General features: G+C 45.1%; 1 protein-coding gene across 6 annotated transcripts in view; it reads left to right on the forward strand.

The window, feature by feature from the left end:
• The first annotated feature begins 22,737 nt into the window (after positions 1 to 22,737).
• Limch1 (LIM and calponin homology domains 1) overlaps positions 22,738 to 24,010 on the forward strand; it is a 306,367-nt gene continuing 305,094 nt past the window's right edge. For 4 of the 6 annotated variants that reach the window (XM_040747146.1, XM_040747148.1, XM_040747145.1 and 1 more), the window contains exon 1: positions 22,738 to 23,028. In XM_040747146.1, coding sequence (XP_040603080.1) covers positions 22,933 to 23,028 — 96 coding nt within the window. In that variant the 5' untranslated portion in view covers positions 22,738 to 22,932. The remainder of the gene's footprint in view (positions 23,029 to 24,010) is intronic. The other 2 variants (XM_040747144.1, XM_040747147.1) reach the window with 2 other exon arrangements.

Below are 24,010 nucleotides of genomic sequence, written 5' to 3' on the forward strand. Positions count from 1 at the left end.
AATATCTGCTTTGCAGGATATCTGATGTGCAACCTCCCCACACAATGGCTCACGATCTACAGGTTGAGGACCACTGCTCTAAAGTGTGACAATATAACAACTCTCTGCTAGAGCTATTTTCTCTGTGTAACATCAACAAGGTGAACTTTTTTCCTATCAGATCTTAAGGGTAAACTGGGCCTTTTTGGGGAGTGGAATGGGTATAAATGAGTTATAGTGTTGAATTTCCTTGGTAGAGCTGGTAAGCCCCAGTGCCCTTAACTTTGTGCCATAATGTGGTTTATCTCTTTGAACACAGTGGACTCATGAGCTGCTTCGGGCCAGTCACTAAATCTTGAGCTTCAATGACTGGTCCCAAAGAGTGTTGTGATTCAGTTTTAAGTCTTTTCCTGTCATTTTTAAGCTATGGGCTTGAAATGATAGTAGTGCATACCTTTAATCTCAGCACTTAGAAGGCAGAGACAGGTGGATCTCTATGAGTTCAAGGCCAGCTTGGTCCCTAAGGAGTTCCAGGACAGCCAAGGCTACAAAGAGAAACCTTGTTTCAAAAAACCAACAAAACAGAAACAAAAACAAACAAAGAGAAACAGAGATGGATACAGACACAGTGGTGAAAAAAGAAGACCCTAGAGTCCTCCAATGGGTGAGTGTGGCAGACCTGTTGCTAGGATGCTAAGGATGACGGACATCTGTCACATCGTTCAGGTACCATTGTAAAGGAATACATTCTCCTCTTTCCCTGGCTCTTTGTGGAGACCAATCCTTCTTGCCATACTCCTAGCCCTTCAGCAACTTCTTCCTGTGGTGAGTGAGGTACCTGGCTTAATTAGTAAGTGGAAAACTAAGTGGGCATGCTCAGCTAGTCTTCCCCCTCTCTCTTTACTTGTGATATCTATCCGCCTGCCGGCAAAGAGCTTGGGAAGAAGGCTTGGTGGGTTAAAAAGGATTTCTGATTCAGCGTGAGGACTGGAATTTTGATGCCAGTACCCATAAAGAATGTTCAGTGTTGTCACACATGATTGTAACCCCAGTACTGGGGTGGGTGGAGACAGGAGGCTCTGTTGAGCTTGTCATGAGCCCAGTGTCAGTTTCAGTGAAAGAAACTTCCTCATCGAGAGAACGAGGCAGACAGAGTGACAGAATGGGACACCTGACATCCTCCTCTGGCCTTTGCATGTGGGCACACAGGGGCTCACATCTGTCTACACCTGTGTGCATACAACACACACACACACACACACACACACACACACACACACACACACACACAGGTTCTGCCCTAGTTAATGATGTTCATGCTGAAGTATTCAGGGAGAGACATAAAGTAGATTCACGAATGGATAAGATAGACGAATGCATAGTTACAGAATAGAGCTGTAGCAGAATAGTAATGTAGAATTTAAGAAGTGGGAATTTGAGGGTTATTAAATTCTTTCAATTCTGTAGTCTGTTTGAACAGCTTCTATTGAAAGTTGGAAAAAAATCCAGTACATATGGTAGTCTAACTTGATACAATCCAGGAAATGGCAGAGATTGTATTTCTTTTGCCTTTTTATTTATTTTTAAGACTTTTTGTGAAGGGTGGCTAATTTATTTAACATAGCCCAGATCATAGAAAAAGAAACGAAAGTTTCAAATTCTGTCTGTGAAGAGGGCATACCTGTGTAAAATTAGCCAACATTGCCGGTGAAGTAGAAGCACATCGCCGAGCTCCAAGCTTGTGTCTTAAAATGAGCCTGGCCTTAGGCAGGCACCAAGTTCTACAGCTCACATCAGTATTTCAGCCAAGGGTAAGCCTCTCTGTGCAGTCTGAAAAAGCAGCCAAACAGGTCACACTGGGGACCGTCTACGAGCCGCAGCTCTTCCTCACTGTGAAAGCCACCGCTTTGTCCCCTGGCAGGAATTTTGAAATGCTACCCTCTTTAGCAGAAGACAAAATAATGGAAACTGGATATTTGGGTGGTTGAGGGGGGTGGGGCTGCACGGAGTGGAAGATTTTGTATCTGTGTTGGGATGGTGCTAATAAATGCTTACTTAGCACGATGGCTGAATACGTTTCCAAGTAAATGTTAGCTGTGATTAAGATTAGCATCCAGCCTAAAAGGAAATCCGGGTATGTATTGCAGAGGGTTCAGGTAGAAACCCAAGAAAGATTTGCAAGCCTTAACCCCCCCAGTCCTTATTTTGAGATAATGTTTTGCCCTCTCTCTGAGTGTCTCTCTCTCTCCCCCTCCATATTTCCTTCACTCCTTTTCCTCCTTCATTTGAGACAGGGTTGTACTAATATAGGCTAGACTGGCCCCAAACTTGCCACCTCCTGTCTCAGAAATACTGTCTTGTCAATGCATGTGTTCATTTTGGACCTTGGGGGTTTTCTAGTCACCCAGTGTTGAGTGTCCTCAGAAGATAAAGGTGGAGAGAGGCAAAAAACACAGGGAGGTGGCCATGGGAAGTAGGAAACTCAGCTGGAGAGATATCCTCTGAAATCAGGAAACATTGTAAGACACAGGCAAGTGAAAGAGTCAAGGGGTTACCTGGCAGAGCTGAAAGAAAATACATTTTTGTTGTTTTAAACCCTCTGATTATTTGTCACAGTAATCTTGGGGCTCAAATCCATTAAACTAAGGTAAAAGATGTCATAAGCTATTTGTGTGTAATTGTGCCATTTTTGCTGTGAAGTAGTGTAAGTCCACGTGGAAATACCCTGTGGTGACATTAGTGCTACCTGGAGGTTTCAAACCTCAGTCCCCTCTTTGGGGGAGGTCCATACTCTCTGCTTTCAAGTTACCCGCTTGCTTTTGGAGCACATGGGGCTGGGCTGGCTATGAACAAAGACAGGAGAGGCCATGCTGTAGGTAATTGTGGGATATTGGGTAGAAAATGGCTGATCACTTCAAAGAAATGCCACGTTAGATTTTGTTGCTTAGGCAACATGGGCAAAGGAAAATAGGTTGCAATGCAGCCATTTATATGACAATAAAAATGTGAGGATGTTTGCTCTAGTGTTAACTTTCAATGTCTCTTGATGTGTGCTAAGAAAAATGGTTTTTATGGTTAGATTATTTCCTGGAATGTTGGAGGAAATGCTGATGCAATACATGCAGGACAATTGTCAACCTTGAACTTATGATCTTGGTCATCTATTCCAAGCCCTTGTCACTCATTATTGGTCATAGTTCATCCATCCTGGATTTTAATTCTTTATACTGGTTTTAATATATAAAATGTATATTATGTTAATATATTGAATATATAATACTTCACTATACTTAACATGTATAAATACATATATTAAAATCAGAATAAAAATTTTAAATATGTATATTTGAATTTTTGGATCATGATTTCCTATAGACCAGGATGACCTTGAAATTAATTTGCAGCCTACGATGACCTTGAATTGATAATCCTGCCTCCTCTCCCCAAGTGCTAGAATTACAGGTCAGGCCAACGTGGTCTCTTTATATTGTTTTTTCTTAATTAAAAAGAAAAGTAAAAACAAAGTAATCCAAGTCCATTGTAAAGTACTAGAAAATACACATGTTTCGTGGAAACAATTTAAGTTATCTCAATCAGACTGTTACTATGAAAACACTGGTCCATAGCATCAAATTTTCCATCAGTGTTTAGCAATATAGTCACAAAATTTCATCCTAATATTATTATCACTCAGAAATTTGCATTTCTTCTTTTTAATATTTATTATAATCATTTTATGTATTAGTAAGTATGAAGTGGCCATATTAATGATTCCATTTTAATAATTTGTTTAATTAATAAATTCTTTGCTGCTGTTAGGCCTCTGTGTTGTTGGAGTAACTACTACAAACATCTCTGAAGTGAGCCTTCTTCATGGATTAATCTTGAATACAAGCCTACTGATTTCCTTATATGTGGTCATGTGATTGATTGTGGGGGTCTTGTAAATCTTTGGCAATATAAAAGATTTCTGAACTTGTAATAACTGATTATCAATTCAAAACCAAACATGTACTGAATCTGAGGTAGGTCCCACTATAGGACCTTACTGCAACCTTGGTTCTGGACATAACTTGAGTACTTTACATTGTGTGAGTCATCAAAGTGAACAATGCCAACAATGCTGCCCAGGGTCAAGACTATTGAATGTTTGAATTGCAAGTGTTTGCTGGATTAGTCAAATAAAACAAAAGCTTTATTTTATCATCATCATTATTCAGCATGAAAGTACCAAGCAGCACCTCTTTGCACAATAATGTCTTGGAAGGTTGGGTTTGACAAATTGCCGTTTGAGTTCGCAATGAGTTTCGTTGAAAAGAAATCTTAAAAAGAATTTGGTCAAGGACTTCATAATTTCCAACAATGTCTGAAATGGTCATAAACATACTCCTGCTCTCTGCACTCCATATTTATGAGAAGTGACATTCTCAGCATTGATCACAAAATGATTTGTCATAGCAAAGGACTAAAGATGCTATACATTTTGCAGTATCAATTATTCAACAGTTTTCCTTTTCTTTAGACGAGGACTCATGGATTCCAGGCTGTTTCAGAACTTGCTAAGAAACTGAGAACAACTGTGAGCTTTTGGTCTTCTGCCTTTATGTACAGAGTGTTGGGATGAGAGCCTTGCACCACACACCTGGTTGATGTGGCACTGAGGATACAACCCAGCTTGGTGCATGCTATGCAATCACTTTATCAGCAGCTACATGTCAAGCTCTGAGATAATCCTTCGTATATAAAGCATTAAGTCTATCTTACTAATACACAAATATACTTTCTATAATCAGTGGTTGTTGGGGAATATTATTTTAAGGTGTGTGACTTTTGTTTATGCTGCATTTGTTTAACTCAGTGAAGCTGTGTTACTGTGCCTGTCTAAAACGCCTGGCGGTCCTAATGAAGAGCTGAGTGGCCAATAACAAGGCAGAAGCAAGGATAGGTGGGGCTGGCAGGCAGAGAGTGTAAAGAGAAGGAGAAATGAGGAAGAGGAGGACATCAGGGGCCAGCCACCCAGCCACCCAGCTAGCCACAGAGTGAAAAGGAAAGTAAGTAAGATATACAGAAATAAGAACGATGAAAGCCCAGAGGGAAAAGGTCCAAAACACCTGATTGATCTAATAAAGAGCTGAACAACTAATAGCTAGGCAGGAGAGAGGGATAGGTAGGGATAGCAGGCAGAGAGAATAAATAGGAGGAGAAAAAGAGGGATTGGGAAGGAAGAGAGATCAAGGAACAAGAAAAGGAGGAGAGAAGGAAGCAAGGGACCAGCCACCCAGCTGCACAGCAAGCCACAGAGTAAGAAATAAAGAAAGATATGCATAAATAGAGAAAGACAAAAGTCCAGAAGCAAAAGATTGACAGGATAATTTAAGAAAAGCTGGCTAGAAACAAGCCAAGCTAAGACCAGGTATTTATTAAAAATATTAAGCCTCTGTGTATGATTTATTTGGGATTTTATTTGCATAAACTTTTTCAGGTACCAGGCAATGGTTATACATACCTTGAGTCCCAGTACTCGGAGGCAGAGGCAGGAAGATCTCTGTAAGTTCAAGGCCAGCCTGGTCTACAGAGATAGTTCCAGGACAGGCTCCAAAGCTATACATAGAAACTTTGTCTCGAAAAAACAAAACAAATTTCTCAGGCAGAAAGAGGTCATGAATGGAGCAAAGTTTAAGAAGTACTGCTGTACAGTGCTTGCCATGTAGGAAGAACATGACTGTGGATGACATTTGATAAAAAATATTTTCTAGATGGAGAATAGAAATGCCTCTTTGGAGGAGGCATGTCACTGGTGGACAGGTTTTAAGGTTTCAAAAACCTGTACCATTCCCAGTCTCTCTCTCTTCTCTTTCTCTGCCTAGTTCCTGTGGATCAAGATGTGAGCTCTCAGCTACTGCTTTATTGTTATGTATGCCTGCCTGCCTGCCTGCCATGCTCCCCAGCATGATGGTCATGGACTCTAACCTTTCATAGCCATGATGTTTTCTTTTATAGGTTGCCGGGTTGTGGAGTTTTATCACAGCAATAGAAAAGTAACTAAGCTATGTAGACAGAAGTTTCTGTCCCACCACCAACTCCCAAATAAACACACAGAGGCTTGATATGACTTATAAATACTTCACTAATAGCTCAGGCTTATTATTAACTAGCGCTTACATTTTAAGTTAACACATATTCCTTATTTGTGTTCTGCTACATAGCGGTACCTTTTCTCAGTATGGTGTGCCTATCTTGCTTTTTCTGCATCTGACTGGTATCTCCTGACTCTTTCCTTCTCCTTTCCATCATCCTTAGTTTGGTTACCCTGCCTATACTTCCTGACCAGTTACTGGCCAATCAGTGTTTTATTAAGCCGATTCAGGTGACAAATCTTTAGGATATATAAGAGGATTATTCCCCAGCAAATATATCAAGAAGAAGCAAACAAAAATGACTAACCTCTATTCTGCTACTCTGTATTAGGTGGGTAAAAATATTCTTCAGGAGCCCTCCTTGGTATCTAATTTCTGCATTTGCTGATTTAACAAATCTCAATTGGGAAGCATTTTCAAATGAATTGCATGGGTATGTGTTGAAGGTATTGAGGCCCTGTGCTCACTGATAAGTACCATTGGAAACAGGAATATTAAGCACATAGGATTGTCCCTTCAACGAGAGGGATGTAAATAACCCGTTTTCCACCCAGAAGGCTGAGTGGACATGGTTAATAGCATGGTGACCTTCATGCTGTGTGGCTGAGACCAGAATGGATCCTCTCCCATACCTTTATCTATAGAACCCATCTGTATAGACAGGGTCACACGTAGTCAATCTAGAGAACCCATCCTTATGAAGGATGTTAGATGTACTTTACAAGGAGTTTTAAGTTTTATTGTGCACAGAGGATTGAGTTATCACCAATAAAGCTTTCATCAAATTGTACTGTATTTTATGCCTAAAATAAACTACTTGGTTTGAACACTGGCTACTAAGTTGTGTTGAACTGATCTACCTTCATGATGACTCCTGTGAATCGTTTACTATTCTGGACAGGTTGATCACAGAGATCCCAACATGTATGTAACATGTACAGATTCCCCCCATAGCGATTAGTCCCTAAACAATGAAGAAATGATTTTTTATATAACATTTCCACAGTATTAGACACAAGCAATTAAAGGTGGGTTGTAAGTACCTGGAAGGACATGCATTCCTTGGAGGTGTGACTCTGCTCTGTGAAACAGTATGTTGTTGGGGGATGTCCTTCTGTATGTTGTGACTATATGTTTTTCTTATTGGTTGATGAATAAAGCTGTTTCAGCCAATGGACAGGCAGAATTTAGCTAAGTGGGAATTTTGAACAAAGGGGCAGGGAGAAGGAAGAGAAAGGATAGATCCCATTTAGCCACTGAGGAGTCAGGGGAGCTAGGCATCACCGGCAAGCCAAGGTCATGTGGAAATGCACAGATTAATAGAAACGGGTTAATAATTAAGAGAGAACTAGCCAATAAGAAGCCTAAGCCATTGGCTAGACAATTGAAGTCTCATAGTATGTGGAATGTGTTTGGGTTGTAGTTTCTGTATTGCCTTTTGGAAAGTGGACATGATGCAAATTTAAGGCGCACACTGTGGGTGCTGACACTAACAGTGCATATGATAGAAGCAAACAAATGCAAACCATAGGGCCTGGCAGCTGCCGTTGTACCCTGGCTCCCACAAAACAGGAGGGCATTGTGTCCTTCTCTTCCAAGTCTTCCAGAGGGGATGGAAATCAAGTGGTTGTTGCTATTAGTTTTTGTTACAGATTTCTACAAGCTGGGACCTATTTTAAGCATTGTTTTCAGGTGCTGTACAGGCGCCAAAGAGCAGAACCATGGGTCATTAGTTTACCACCTCTGATTGAAGATATCAGTAACATTCTCAAAGAGCATATAGCAAGGTATGGATAATTTTACAGTTTAAAAAAGGAGATACATTATGCAGATTTTGTCCAGTGAAAGCTGTGTTGTAGTTTTTTATGTGAGTTAGGATGTTGGAGATCCGAACGGGGGATACTTGCAAAAGCTTATCCATGGAGCCATCTTCCCAGCCTCTCATCTGAACTAACATTTGTGTTGAATATTGCTTCATTTTAGAAGTAGCTTTTAATGATAGTTTTATTTGATAGTGTCATATACGTATAAAGCATATTTTGGTTATTATAAACCCTAAGCCTTTTAAAAATCCTCCCCACTCCTATTGCACAGCCCTCCTGCCTTCAAGTTCCCTTCCCTTATTCAAGGCTCTGTTATGTTTTGGGGACCCACTGGGCTCACTCAGGACCATTTGTGTGGCTATGGGTTTGCAGCTATCCGTTGGAGCCTACTGGGTTCCTCAGTAGGTTCAACACAACTGAAGACAACTGCTGCCCCTCCCCCAGAATCCATCAGTAGCTGATAGTTCAGTGGGAGGGGGGCGAGGGCCCTGTAAATCCCGCCCTAATCCATGATGGACAGCTCATAGGCCCTCATCTTTATTAAGAGTGCCCACATACTACATTTTAATTCATTTCATCTTCCATTAATTCATTCATATTGAGTCCATCTGCATCTGCTTTGTGTCCTGACCTCCCAGAGAAACAGTCAAGGGAGCTCCCAAGTTAACTTCATTGTTTGAAGAGATGTTAGCCAGAGATGTAAACTCCCAAGTTAACTTCATTCTCTGCGTGATGTTAGTTGGAGAAAGCCCTGTAGATCCACAGGCAGATGGCGGTAAGAAATTAACTTGAACTTCAGCAAGACTGAGGTTTCCATGGGAACAGAGGAAGCAGCCATACTGTCTGGCATTTGAAAGGAATAGGAAACAGGTTTGCAGTCCGCATACCAATAGAAATGGCTACACTGTCCCACGGCTTTAACCATATGCTTTTAGTTTTCCCCTTGTAAAGGACTTTAACTTTAGTTAGTAAGAGGAAAACCATGTTTAAATAAGTTAATGAATGAATATCAGGAGAAAGTGTCAACATTTTCAGTTGCTAAAATCTGAAAATTATTAATAAGCATTAGTTGTCTTCAGCACAAAAACTATATTTTCCTTATTAAATAAGCCATGACACACACACACACACACACACACACATATACACCACATATATTGTTTTAGTTATGCTTGCTACAATGAATAGATATTCAAATAAGCTTGGTTCTCTCCCTTCCCCACTGCCACCAATGTGATTTTCTTTCTTCTTTTGTGTCTGTGTGTATGTTTGGTTTCTTTATTTGAGTATAGGCACAAACTTGTGCAAGTCAGGTGAAAATCCTTATTTATTTATTTATTTTTGGATTTTCGAGACAGGGTTTCTCTGTCACTTTGGAGCCTGTCCTGGAACTCTGTAGACCAGGCTGACCTCGAACTCACAGAGATCAGTCTATCTCTGCCTCTCTGACTGCTGGGGTTAAAGGCAGGCAACACTACCACCAGGCCCTGAGAAATCTTGGGTGTCAGTCCCCACCTTCCTACTAGAGACAGGCTCTCTCTCCTTCACAACTGTGAGTACTAGGCCAGCTGACCTGAGGACTTCCAGAGATGCTCTCCCTCCCCCTCCCTCTCTCCCTCCCACTTTCTTCATGAGTGCTGTCATGGCAGATGGATATGACAGTGTGTCTGACTTCTACACCGATTCTGGGCATCTGAACTTGACCCATCAAGCTTGTGTGGCAACAGGAACCATCTCCCCAGCCCTCAACATGGTTTTCTTTTAGGATAAAATATATTACAAATCAATGTTTTCTCTGAATTTCCAGGTACCAAGTTAAATCGTAAAGAATAAACCACTTTGGAAAGCCATGTTATCTTCTGAATTAAAGGTAGGAGAGGGTTGAGGGCCCTAGCTTCGTGGTGAGACACTTGCTTCGTGTGTGTGAAGCCTTGAGTTTGAACCCCAGAACCACAAGAAATGAACAAAAAACATAGAACAGAGTCTGAACTCACTTGTGTCTGTCACCCAGACGTGGATTAACCAAACTTCTGTTTCCTCTCTCCTACCAGAATTGCCGTCCTCTTTGCCCCTGGGGGGAGGGAGTAGTCAGAACGTTCCAGTAGCCATATATCTCTGTAAAATATATTTTACTGCGGTCTTTTGCCTCTTAGACTTTCCTTTCATCGTAATTTCCCTCGTGCCTGGTGGTGATGAAACGGTTGTAGGTATTTGGGGAATCTGGGTGAGGGGAAATTGAGTTGGGTTACATAAAGCATGGATGTATTTATGTGGCTGACCGCGGTTTAGCAGATTGGGTATGTTATTGCCGGCTGGTCTGGCTTAGGAAGGACTTCCATGAATATCTGTACCCTCCGCTGTACCTGTCACTAACTGCCTCGACAGAAAGGTTGTGGACCAGGCTCTCGGTGGTGCTATGTCCACGCCCTTCAGTGCCTGCACCCAGGTTGGGTAGGGTAAAAGTTAGGGAAGGAGGAGAAACAAGGTTGAAGTGAAACAAGGAACTGGTCTTTGGGAAATTCTTTTCATCGGTAGACATGGGAAATCAGAAATGGAGGACTTGGTTCTTAGGAGTCTTTTTTGTCACCGAAGCTCTTGCTACAAGCATGACCTGGTAGTGCAGGCTTGCAACCACCGCTACTCAGAAGGATGTACCGGGAGTGCCTTGAGTTCAAGGTCTGTGACTGAGTTTAGTGCCAACCTGGGTAATTTAGCAAGACCTTGTCTCAAATAAAAAGCACAGAAAACAAGGGTTGGGAGTATCGTTCTGTGGTAGCTGTTGCCTCGCCTGTGCAAGACGTTTGTCTCAGTCCCCATAACTGCACAACGAATGACTGAATCAAATTATTTTGGCAATGCAGTATATTACACTTTTTAAAATATTTGTTTACAATCAGCCGGCCAACTAGCTCGGGCAGGCAGGCACCACTATGAGGAACAGGAATGTGGCGGAGAAATGGGAGAGAAGCGGAGCAGATCATGTGCTGTGGAGAGAATGGAACTAAAGACGAGATGGTGGTGAGGCACAGGATGATATGGGTGGCCTATGCTATCAGCTGGGGCCATGTCTGGGTTTCCGGGCCACGTCTGTGGTAGAGCCACAGCAGGGTCTGTGTTGATGTCCAAGGCCCGTGTTCCCACTGGGCCGTGGAAGAGATGGCCTCAGGGGCCTGGGCACTGGAGAGCTGGCCCTGCCCCTTGCCAACCACCTCAACAAGATGGCTGGCTCCCCACCCCGAACTGTCTCCAGCCCACAAGAGTGCTGTCCCCAAGACCCTGGACTGCCCTGGGCAGACTCAATTAACTTGAGATTCAACGGGGCTTGCAGAGATCAGGGAGTCTGTAGGGGTCTGACTTAGGTTCTAAGCACGGGTGGATCTTATGGCGGAGGAGCTTGGGATCAGGGGTGGGGGTTGGGGAACTGCCTCTGACTCCTTTGCCTGCTATGGGGTCCATTTCTCCCGCTGGGTTGCTTTGTTTAGCATTGATGTGATGGTATGTGCCCGGTCTTATTGTAGTTTGTTAAGCCATTTTTGTTTGATGTCCTTTGGAGGCCTGCTCTTGTCTGAGGGAGGAGGGTTGGGGGTGGTGGGTTGGGGAGGGAGTGGGAGAGGGGAGGGAGGGAAGGGAGGGGGAGCTTTAGCAGGGATGTAATACATGAAAACTAAAAAACCTTGAAAAATACTTGTTTATTCGATTCCTATGTGCACGTGTAGTGCTTGCAGATATGTGTATGCGCAGTCTGAGTGCCTGGTGCCTGGGAGGATGGACGAGGCCCTTGAATCTCCTGAAGGGTTACAGGTGGTTGAGAGCCATCGCATGGGTGCTAGGAACTAAGCAGGGGTCCCCTGGAAGAGCCTCAAGTACTCCCTGATGGCTGATGCACGCTCCTGTTCCTACAATGCACACTTCCAATGGGAATTGTGCGTCCCAGACTTTCTCAGGTCCTTATGGCTGAACTGACACTTGACAGTGTCAAAAGTGGCATAAAACAGCACAGAACAGATACAAGGGCATCAGTGACAAACTGGTTCGATGAGAACTATTGATCCAGGGAGCATTTAAGGTGGGGAACTATTACAGTGACTGAACACGGGAAGCTGGCCAGTCCTGAAATGGAGCAACTGGCGTGGTGTTGCACATACGGATCCCTGCGCTACAGAAGTGGCAGCAGGAAGGCCAGCCGTGAGGACAGCTTTCGGATTGGCTAAGGTATGAGGGGGGTCTCTGCCAACCATTTCCACCACCTTCCCGATCGTGAGGGACTGAAACGTGAACCGGAAGGACTTCTTTCTCCCTCTGATTGCTTCTGTCAGGTACCTGTCATGTGTATGAGAAAACCTAAGTCACACACGCATAACACACAGACACCTGTTGTTTGCAGGAAGTGTATTTGGCCTTCAGTGTGGAGTAGTTCAGGTTACTTGTTACTGAATTTCACATGGTCATTGCCCTCCACCAGCCCATCCATCCATGCACTGCTAAGCCATGACTGCCAGTCTCAGGGAAGGAATGGTTTCTACTACACCTCTAACGACAGTGCAGCATCATACATACACTGTAGTGATAAGAAGAGAGAGAGAGAGAGAGAGAGAGAGAGAGAGAGAGAGAGAGAGAGAGAGAGTGTGTGTGTGTGTGTGTGTGTGTGTGTGTGTGTGTGTATTTAGGCTGGAGAGATGGCCCAGCTCCTGAAAGTGTCTATTGTTCTTTGAGAGGATCTGGGCATAATTTTCAGCAGCTACATCATAGACTTTAGGCTTGCTGTCCCCCTGCTCCAGCCTTCCAGGTCCTGGGATTATAGGAATGTGCTGAAACACCTGGGTGTAGACCACATTCCAAATGAATTTCTTAGCCTAGCAGGGGGAGATGCTTGGACCACGATCATGTATATTCTGTCTATAAAGTGGATTGGACTTATGTTTACCTGTGGTCACGGAAGGTTCATTTTTAATTTCCCAGGTTCAGAGCATCATGGCATAGTAGTTAAGCCAGGGTGAGGCCTTTGAGCCATGACATTGCCACAGACCTGTCAAAGGGCAGTCAAGGACTTACTGCTGTCTCCGTGTTTTCTCATTTTGTCTCTTGAGGATTTCTGCTCACCTCTTTAGAGATCAGTTGTGAATATTATTACTTTTTTTGGAATAAACAATATTTGTAGGTGTTTTGTAGTAGGAAAATTATTCAGTATGTCATAGTCTAGGAAAGGATATTGCTGTCCTCACATTTTCATATGAAAAAAATTAATTACAAGTGTCATAAAAATCAAAGCAATGAGGAATTCAGAATATTTCTTAGAAATTTCCTTAAAGGTCCACAGACCTATTTTTTTTTTCTTTTTCTTGAGCTTGGAAGATCTGGCCCAGCCCCTCATCTGCCACATGGTGGTATGGGCAGGAGAGAAATGCTGCCCTCTCCCACCCCTGTGGCAGGTGGCAGAGATGGCCCTGAGGTCATTAAAAACAGGAGCGCTGTCCCTGCCCCTCACTCAGGAAAGTGGTCCCTGCACCTCATCGGGGCAACACAGTAGAGCTGACCCTGATGGCTCAGGCGTGGGAAAGCTGACACTGAGTCTGTGAGAGCGGAAGAACTGGCTCCGCCCCTTTCTCATTGCTGCAAGGGGCAACTAGCTGGGGCGGTGCTGGAGAGCTCACCCTGGTGGGAGGACTGGGGAGAGCTGGCAGCCTGACCAACTCTGCAACTACCAGGCCCGGCAGCAGGGTTATGAGTTGACCCACCGTCTATGATCTTCAGGAACACACCAACGGGCTGGTCCTGCAGACCCAAAGCTGCAGGACCTCCACGGCACAGGACACCAACAGAACATCCAAGAGGAGATCCAGTGAGGGCCCAGCATCGACAGTGTAGCAGAAACCAGAGGCCTCAAACCAGACCAATGACTCTTTGCAAAGAACACTGGCAAGGAAAGACACATGGACAAAGGGGTTTACTGCGTGACTCACTGTGTCACCCTGAAGCTGCCATGAGATTTTTCCTTTCTCCCCTGTTTTTCTTTTTAATTTTATTCTGTTTTTCCAGCAAGGTCAGAAGGTAGATACGCAAGGACTGGGGAAATGAATGGGATCGAGGTACATGATATGAAACACACAAAGATTAAATAGAAAGGTTAGTGAGGAGGCCTCGGCAGTCTATGGGGCCTCTGGCAGTCAATCAGTATTATCCCTAGCACACGAATGGGATACTCTCTCAGCCTAGACACACGGGGGGAGGGCCTAGGCCCTGCTCCAAAGGATATGACAGACTTTGAAGTTTTCCCCATGGAAGGCCTCACCAAAAGGGGAAGGGATAGGAGGCTGTTGGGGGGCAGGGGAGGAGGGGAGGGAGAGAGAACTGGGGTTGACATGTAAAACAAGCTTGTTTGTAATTTAAATAAAAAAAGAAAAAATAACTAAAAAGGAAGTTAAAATAAGAAAATAGGTTTCTTTCTCACATAATATACCCTGATTACACTTTCCCCTCCCTCTGCTCTTCCCAGGTTCTCCCAGGACAAATCAAACAGAAGGAAAAGGGCCCAGGAGAAGACCCAGGAAACAAATACAGATGCAGAGACCTACTTGTTCTCACACAGAGAAATCCCAAGTTCTAGGACAGCCGAGGCTGCTACACAGAGAAATGCTGTTTTGAACCCCCCCCCACACACACGTACGCACGAAACTAGAAGCCATAATATATGGCCCAAAGGTCCTGTGCAGGTGCTGTCTTAGTCTTTGTGCATTAATACGTCATTGATAATGCTGATTCAGAAGGCCTTGTTTCCTTGGTGACCTCCTATCCCCTCCGGATCTTACAATCTTTCTGTTTCCTCTTCCACAGGGTTTCCTGAGCCCCGAGGGGAAGGATTTGATGTAGATATCTCATTTAGGGCAGAGTTTTTTGAGGTCTCTCACTCCTGCAGATTGTCTGGCTGTGGGCTCTGTATCTGTTCCCATCTGCTGCAGGAGGAAGCTTCTCTGATGATGGCTGAGCAGGGCACTGATCTATGAGTATAGCAGAATGTCATCTCGTTGCTACGTTCTTTGAGCAGAACAGTAGCATTTAGTTTTACCCTAGGTCCCAGAGCTATCTAGTTTCTGGTTCTTGGTCACCTAAGCAGTATTGGCTATGGGTTCCATCTTGAGGAGTGAGCCTGAAGTCAAATCAGTTATTGATTGGTTACTCCCACAAGCTTTGTTCCAAGGCTGAACTAGTATATCCTGCAGGCAGGACACCTTTGTAGATCAAAGGGTTTGTGGCTGGGTTGGTATTTACATTTCTTTGTTAGTGTACTGAGTATCTAATCAAAGATGCTAGCAGCTAGGTGTGAAGGCTCTGTGTAGCCACCTGCCGGATTTCTCCATGTTCAATGAGTTGTGTAGGTGTTGTGTTTAGCAATAGGGCCTTGTCACTAGAAGAGTAACCTATAGCCTTGACAACAGCCTGGGTTGCTTGGTCATTCCCATGGGACCCTTCAGATGTATTTTGTTATAGTACTACATTATGGTAACAGGGAGGACACCGTGACTGTCATTGGCTTGGTGACTCAGCAAGTCTTCACCACAAAGGTTACATTTAAGTCATACCTTGGTGAGCAGGAAGTTTTGTAAATACTTGTTTACTTCCTACCACAGGTCTTCCAAATCCTGAACATGCTATAATTGGAAATTTGTTTGTGACAACCAATGTATCTGCTTCATTTTATGTACTTGCATTCCCTCTGTCTTATTTCTGTTGCTGTGATAAAACACCCATACCAAAAGCAACTTGGGGAGAGAACACATTATTTGGCTTACAATTCTATGCTACAGCTCATCATTGAAGGGAAGCCAAGGTAGGAACTCTAGCAGCAAGTCACATCGTATCCACAGTCAAGAGCAGAAGGGGAATTAATATACCCATACTGCTTGCATTCTCAGTGTTTTCATCTAGCTTTCTCCTGTCTTACATAGTTCAGGCACTTACATAGTTCAACACCATGCCTAAGGAATGGTGTTGCCCACAATGGGCTGGGTCATCCTACATTAACTAACAGTCAATACAATCCCCCACAGGCATACCCAAAAGCCAACCCAATCTAGACAGTTCCTTAGTTGAAACTCTTTTCTCTGGTGATTCAGTTTGTTGCAAGTTTGTAATTAAAAACAAAGCTTTCCATTAGTTATACCTATCTTAATTTATACTGCTGTCACATTTATTGTGATTAATCATTTCTTTTTGAGTAGCATCTAAGAACATTAGTGTTTTAGGAGGATCACAAGTTCAAGGTTTCCCTCAGCTACATAATGAGTTTGAGTACAGCTTGGATCATGTAAAACCCTGTTTCAAAAACAAAATTAGGGGTTGAGGATATGGAGTTCAATTTGTAGACCACTAGGTTCAATCCCCAGCATTTCCTAAACCAGGCAGAGTGGCATATGCCTATAATCCCAGCTCTGGGGGAATGGAGGCAGAGAGATGACAAGTTGAAGGTTACCCTTGGCTGCAGAGTAACTTCTAGGCCAGCCTAGGTTACTTGAGACCTTGCAGGACGGAGGGATTAAGTAATGTTGTAGTTAATGTATTATAATGAATGTCAGGACTGGATTCAGAGTCAAATGTGGTAGCCATGAAATGCACCCCTTAACAAACATCACAGACCAAGGGCTGCAGCTATTCTGCCTTGAAACCATTGTCACACTGCATTGAGACCCTGCAGTGTTTCTGGTCAGTTACTGAGAATGGCAGGGACACTAAGGCTGGCCCATTCTTGGAATCTTGGACTCCTTTGCCAGCTGGCATTGGCTCAAGGACCTCCCGACAGGCTTGTGGAACTGTTTTGGAGTGCATGGTAGCCTAATGGCTCTGCTGACTGGTCCGGACCTCTTTCTTGGGGTTTTATGTAGCCCATGCTGGCTTCAAACTTTCTAGGTAGCCAAGAGTGTCCTTGAACTCCTAATCCTCCGCCATCTGCCTCCCTGAGTTCTGGGATTGTAGGTGTGCAGGCTGTGTTGGCTCCTTGCCTTTTCACTTTAAGTCCCTTGGCCTTTTCAGCGCTTATGGACTCCCCCCTGCAGTTTTGCTTGAAGACAGTTTCCTCATGAGGTCTTCACACCTGAAAACACACTTTGGTTTCTGCTCCTCAACAGACCCAGACTACCCCGTTAAGTTTGCTTGACCTTAAGATCCATGCTTCAATGAGAACTACGGATGTACCAAAGCTAAAACAATAAAACTCTTTGAAAGACACATAAACTTTTGTGAGCTTCCATTAATCTATTATATCTTAGTTATGACACCAAAACCCTGAGCAACAAAATTAGAAAATGGATATTTTAGACTACAAAAATGGAAAACATCTGTTCTTCAATGGATGCCACAAAGAAAGTGAAAATTAAGGCTAGAGATGGCTAAGGAGTTAAGAACTTTCACTACTCCAGCAGAGGACCAGTTTGGATCCCAGAATCCATACAGGGCAACTCAGAAACCCCTGTAACTCTGGTTCCAAGGGATCTGACATCGTTTTTGGCCTCCTTGGGCACCCCTGTGTATAAACGCACATAGAAAAAAATAAAATAAAATTTTAAAAGTGAAAATTCAACACATAGAATGGGAGAAAAAAATTTTTGCTTTTTTTTTTGTTTGTTTTTTGTTTTTCGAGACAGGGTTTCTCTGTATTGCTTTGGAGGTTGTCCTGGAACTAGCTCTGTAGACCAGGCTGGCCTCAAACTCACAGAGATCTGCCTGCCTCTGCCTCCGCAGTGCTGGGATTAAAGGTGTGTGCCACCAACGCCTGGCTTTTTTTTTTTTTTGGAGAAAAATATTTGCAATCATATGTCTGATGAGGGATTTGTATCTAGAATATATTAAGAACTCTTATATCTCAACAATAAAATAAAATAAAGAATTCAAGTAATGCATGCTAAAAAAGTCAGGCCTTGAGTTGCAGACCTGTACTTTTAGTACTTGAGATGTTGAGGCAGGAGGATCACCATAAATATCAGGGCAGACTAAGTTATATAATGATCCACTTAAAAAAACAAACAAACAACAAAAACAGTAAAGAGAAAGATAGGAATAAAACAATGAAAGAAAAGGAATAGATGCTTTTCCCAAGAAGATGCATAAGTGGCCAATATTCACTTAAAAATACCCATTGTCATTAACTCCCAGAGAAATACAATTAAAATCATAATCAAGGGCTGAGGATGTAGCTCACTTGGCAGAAAGTTTGCCCAGCACTTGTGAAACCCAGGGTTTGATCCCCAGCAAGGCATAAACCAGGTATGGTGGTACCTGTGATCCCAGTGCTCAGGAGGTTGGAGGCAGGGGCGTCAGATGTCCAAGGTCATCCTTGGCTTCTTAGAGAGGTGGAGGTTGGTGTGGAACACATGGGATCTTGTCTCCAAAACAAAACAAAAAATTTAAATCGCATTTCATATCTACTGCCAAGGCTACAACAAAAGTCTGGGTTCCTCACGGTGGCATGTGTCGTTAATCCTAGCACTGAGGAGGCAGAGGCAGGTGAATCTCTATGACTTTGAGTCCAGCTTGCTCTACATGATGAGTTCCAGGCCTGTAAAGGGTTAACTGGCGGAACTGTCCCAAAAAAAATCTAAGCATGGTAAGGACATGGAGAAAGGAACCCTCATGCAGTGCTGGTAGGAATGTAGGGTAGTGTGGACGCACAGGAGAACTGCCTGGTAGTTGGTCAACAAGCTGAACATAAAGTCATCTTGGCAAATACACAAGAGAAAACATGTTTCTATACAAACATGCACATGAATGTTTATAATAGCATTATTCACAGCAACCCCAAAGTAAAAACAACCCAATGTCCAATTAATGAATGGATAGTCATACACTATCAAAAATTTTGGCAATAAAAAAGAATGGAGTGTGGTTATGATGGTCTGCATTACCTGTAGTCCCAGTTACTAAGGGGACTGAGGTAATAGCATCCTGGAACCCATCTGAAGGCCATAGTGAGATTACATCTCTTGAATTAGAAAAAAAAGTCAAAATACTGACATATTGACATATTCAGGGATGAATCTTAAAAATATTTCAAGAAACCACATATAATAGACCATGTATTGCGTGATTTTATTTACTTATTTATTTGTGCTGGGATTGACCTGGGCCTTCAACGTGCTAAACATGTGCTCTACTACTTGTAACTGGAGTTTCTCTTGTCCCATGAGGCCCCACAGCCGCTTCAGTCCCAAAATAAACACATGGACACTATATTAATTATAAAACCATTGGCTGATGGCTAGGGCTTCTTATTGGCTGGCTCTGCCTTAATTTTTAACCCATTTATATTAATCTATGCATTTCCACGAGGGTTTGGCTTACTGGAGAATTCCGGAACCTGTTACTCCTTTGGTGGTTACATGCATCGCAAGGTGCCTCTCTGCCTCTCCCCCCAGCACCCTTCTCGTCTTCTAGCCCTGCCTGTCTTCCTCCCTCTACTGGCTATTGGCCAAACAGTGTTTTATTCATCAACCAATAAGAGAAACATATATATATAGAAGGACATCCCCCATCAACTACTGAGTTGCCTTGCCAACCTTTTGTTGTTTACAGGTAGGGTCTTGCTATGTAGTCCAGGTTGGCCTCAACATGTCCCCTGCCTTTGCCCACCCAGTGCTTAGCTTATGGGTGTGCACTGTCACACTGACTTGGTCAACAGTCTGAATTCAGATGTCATCTAGGTCACCTGTTTCCCTTCCTTCTACTTACCATGCAGTGATGTCCATGGCGACAGTTCATTGCCAGTGTATTGGAGCTGTTTTGTAAGCTCTTGTGTTTACCTTGGTGTCTTTCTTCCTGGAGACAAGGTCCTCTTTAGAATGCATTCCCTTAGCCCTTTCCCTCTAGCGGCCCTCTTTAAGATCTGTGTTTTGCGTATCTTCCTTTCTATCTGTTTTGGATGGCAGGATGCAGGGGTCAGCTGGCCTCTATTAAGCACTATGAACTAAGACGTGTCTGTCTTTTTGTATTTAGTCACCTTATTTGCTCTTGCCGGTGATGCTGCTGGGTGGCTTGACTGCTTCGTTTGACAGGAAGGAACTGAGGCACAGATGTAAGGCAGTTTGAACAGGAGTGGAAAGGAAGCAGGGCATGCTGTCACAGGGCTGTCTGAGCTTATATCCTAGCTTCCTCATAGTCTCTGGCTGCCCCACAGCAATGACCACAGGGCTAGAGTCAAGTTAGGTTGGTCACCTGTTTGTATTGCATTGAGAACTGTGCCTGGCTCCGCTTAAGGGTCATATAAGTGTTTTCATATTGTAGGCCACGGGGCTCCCAAGCAGAGAACAGTGCAATTTCAAGTCTGCTTTGGGTTGTCTCTCAGTGTTGTAGTGGAAGAACAGAACCCAAACTGAATTCAGACTATAAACAAAGGACAGACTTAGATTTAGTTAATACCTGCCTATCTCCAGCCACCTCTACTCACCTCTTTTCCAGCATGGAAGAGATAATTCCACTTACTTTGTGTCGATCAAAGAGTACTGTGTTGTATAACAGTCTCCTCTGCAATTGAAACATTACATCCTTCAGGAGGTTCCTAAAGTAGGAAGGTAACCAACTCAAAATGCCTTCAGGAAGTCCCTGAAACTGACCAGATTCACTAGGCCCCTCCCCATCAGAGTAAATAATAGAAGTTGAGTGCCTCCCACACTTCAGAAGAGCCGAGTCAAGCTTCAAAGACTCTCAGATTGAGAGCAGCTGCCCTGAAGAAGCAGACCCCAGCAGAGCTACCTGGGAGAGGTTTAGACCAACTGAGGCATCTGGAGAGTACACTACAGCTGTGCAGTGTGCTCCAGATTTGTGAGTTGTCACCATGCTGGGGTGGGCCTTAGGGATGCAGCTGTCATTGAGTCATTTCTGCAACCTTAAGTAACTCCTTACCCATATCCTTGTAAGTAACCCCAGTAAAACTTACTGATTTACCAAGTTGGACTTTGGGTTATATTTTGTCTGTCATAGGATCTATATCTGGGGTGAACAGACATGTGGGTTTCGTCTCCCCAGGAAAAGTTTTGTCACACAACACAATGAGCTTACTGAGACACAGTTGAAGTGACAGAGCAAAAGTAAGGGGTGACTGGAAGGAAATGGGCAAGGGTGGGAAACCAGATAGTATAGGGAGGGATGGGACAAGAGAAGACAGGACCCACGGAGGGGAGGCCTCTGTTGCTTCCGAGTAGGGGTGCCCATCCCCGCGGTCCCAGGGAGACATCAGAATAAACTCCCCGTTTCTTCCTCTACTTCTCTCTCCTCTCGGCCTCTCCCAGTGACGGCACCAGGACATGGGTGCAGCCATTTCTGGAGCAACATGAACAGGCTATTAAAAATCAGCTAGCACTTTCTCTCCTTAACACAGTTCGTCTCCTCATATCTTAGCAGATAACACCTTCTACAAACATCTTTTGATCTGCACGTTTATTGTCTGTGCCCCATGGGAATATCTATATCGTGAATACGCAGTGGAGAAATATAGAGAGGGGGTATCTCATATAGCCCAGGCTGGCTTCAAATTCACTGTGTGCAAAGGATGACCTTGGATTTCTCATCTTCTGCCTCCATCGACCCCCTGAGTGCTGGGATTACAGGTCTGTGCTCCCGTGACCACGTGTACTCTTGGTGCTGAGGACAGAAATCAGGGTCTCATGCATGCTGGGTAAGCACTCTTCAGCTGAGCTATATCCAGCCGAAATATGCATCTCTCGAAGGCAAGATCTTTAATTCGTGCCCTAGTTAGGGTTACCACTGCTGTGGCGAAAACTGCAAACAAAGAGACTTGGCCAGGGAAGCGTTTATTTGCCTTACTCTTCCGTATCATAGTCCATCACTGAAGGAAGTCAGGACAGGAACTCAAGCAGGGCAGGATCCTCCAGGCAGGAGCTGATGCCGAGGGCCGTGCTGCTTACTGGCTTGCTCTTCATGGCTTCCTCAGCCTGTTTTCTTACAGAACCTAGGACCGCCAGCCCAGGGATGGCATCACCCACAATGGGCTGGGCCCTCCTTTGCCAATCACTAATTAAGAAAATGCCCTACTGTCATCTTTTTTTTTTTTTTTTTTTTTTTTTTTTGGTTTTTCGAGACAGGGTTTCTCTGTGGCTTTGGAGGCTGTCCTGGAACTCACTTTGTAGACCAGGCTGGCCTCGAACTCACACAGATCCGCCTGTCTCTGCCTCCCAAGTGCTGGGATTAAAGTCCTGAACCACCAACGGCCCGGCCTCTACTGTCAGATCTTACAGAGGCATTTTTTTTTCAATTGCGGTTCCCTCATTTCAGATAACTCTAGTGCGTATCAAGTTGACATAAAAAGAACCAGCACAAATTTTAAAAGGTTGTTTTTTTTGTTTGTTTGTTGTCATGTCCCCCTCCCCCCATCTGTCAGTTCCCAGTGCCTAGCTTGGTGGCTGGCAAATAATAGGAGCTGAATAAATCATTTGACTGAGTCAACAGACTAGGGTCCAGGTAGCTTGCTGGAGTCCCCTCCTCTTTTAACATAAAGATCTGGTGACTGCCTTCTGAATACTTAAGGGTGCAGGGCTAGGAGCTGAAGCTCTTGGCCTCAGGTCCGTGGCTGGGATCAACAGCAGGTGCTGGCGAGTCCATCAGCCCCGACGCAGTAGTGCTGTTTCCCGGCTCCGTTTCACCCAGGTGCAGCCCGACCCCCAGCCCCCCATAGGATTTGGGCCTGTGGCGGGACATGCCGGGTGGCCTGTCTCTCACGGTCCTTGCGTGAGCCGACCGGGACGCCCGGCGCTCCTGGCAGGTTATTTTTAGCTGGGGGAGGGGACAGAGCGGCAGGCCGGGCGACACAGGCTGAGTTGGCCACAGCGTCCTCCGGCAGTGCGCGCCGCTGTCCTCGGGGACCTGCGCGGGGTGGGGGCGGGGAAGGCGGCGGGAGAGCGCGGCGGGCGGGAAGGGGCGGAGAGCGCGCTCCTGCGGAGGCGGCTGTGCTCATCCCGGCGGCCAAGCGCTCCAGTGCTCGCCGGGCTTCGCAGATGGCTTGCCCCGCTCTCGGTCTGGAAGCCCTTCAGCCCCTGCAGCCCGAACCACCTCCGGAGCCTGCCTTTACTGAGGCACAAAAGTGGATCGAGGTAGGTGCTGGCGGCGACGGGCTGCCTTGCAGGGGCGCCTCCAGCTGCTGCCCGGCGCGCTGCGATCGCGGGTCCAGTCTCTCCTCCCACCCCCCCCCCCCCCCCTTCCAGGCCAGCTTCCCCAGGTCACCCACCGTGGCCTCCAGCGAACTGCAATTCCCCTGGCGTTGGAGCCCCGGGGTGTGGGCGTGAACGGGGGTGGGGGGGGGGACGACACTGCGGTTTACCAGTGCGCCCAGGGGCAAGAGGCGGTCCCCAGCGCCTTCATCCCTGCTGCTCGCGGAGCTTGCAATCTCGGCTCGGGTCGCAAGCGCTGCCTTGGGAAGCGCTGCAAACGCGCCAGGGGCTCGAGCTTCCAGAGTCCTTGAGGGAGCCGCATTTCAGGGTGTCCCGCTCTCTGATCCACATTCCACCTCTTGACCTCCCTCTTCGCCCTTCCGGAGCGGAGTTGGCAGTGTCTTCACAGAGGTTCATACCCATCCGAGAGCCTTTTGGCTGTGTTCTGGCACCGGTTCAGGTGCGAGGCTGGTGCAGAGCATAGCATGGGGGAACCTGCAAGACCTAGTTGCGAGTGCACTATCCGCAGAAACGCTACCTGGTCATTGGCTGGTCCAGAGACCGCAGGGTGGGCTCCAGCAGGCCGTATACCCGGCCAGGTTGGCACATTTCACTTCTTAAATGGCTCGGTGGAAGGCCAAGGAAATCACTGGAGCTCTCGGCTCAGTCCGGGAAGCGCTCGCTGGGCGATCCTGATTCATGATGTCTATCTGCAGGTGCAGCTTAGTAGCCCTGCGATTCCGAAACGACCGGTCTTTGGGCTCAGAACTCGCGTGGAGGGCGAGAGTTGGGGAGGTGATCCACTCGTGGATCCCCTATTTCAACGGGATTATGCTTTGTGGGAGGTCAGTTGGGCCAAATGACACACAACCACCCCCCCTGGCCTGACAGTTCAAAGGAGGATGACCAAGCAAGCATGAGTTTC

This window comes from Mesocricetus auratus, unplaced genomic scaffold (assembly GCF_017639785.1).
Source record: "Mesocricetus auratus isolate SY011 unplaced genomic scaffold, BCM_Maur_2.0 Super-Scaffold_100006, whole genome shotgun sequence".
NCBI lineage: Eukaryota > Metazoa > Chordata > Mammalia > Rodentia > Cricetidae > Mesocricetus > Mesocricetus auratus.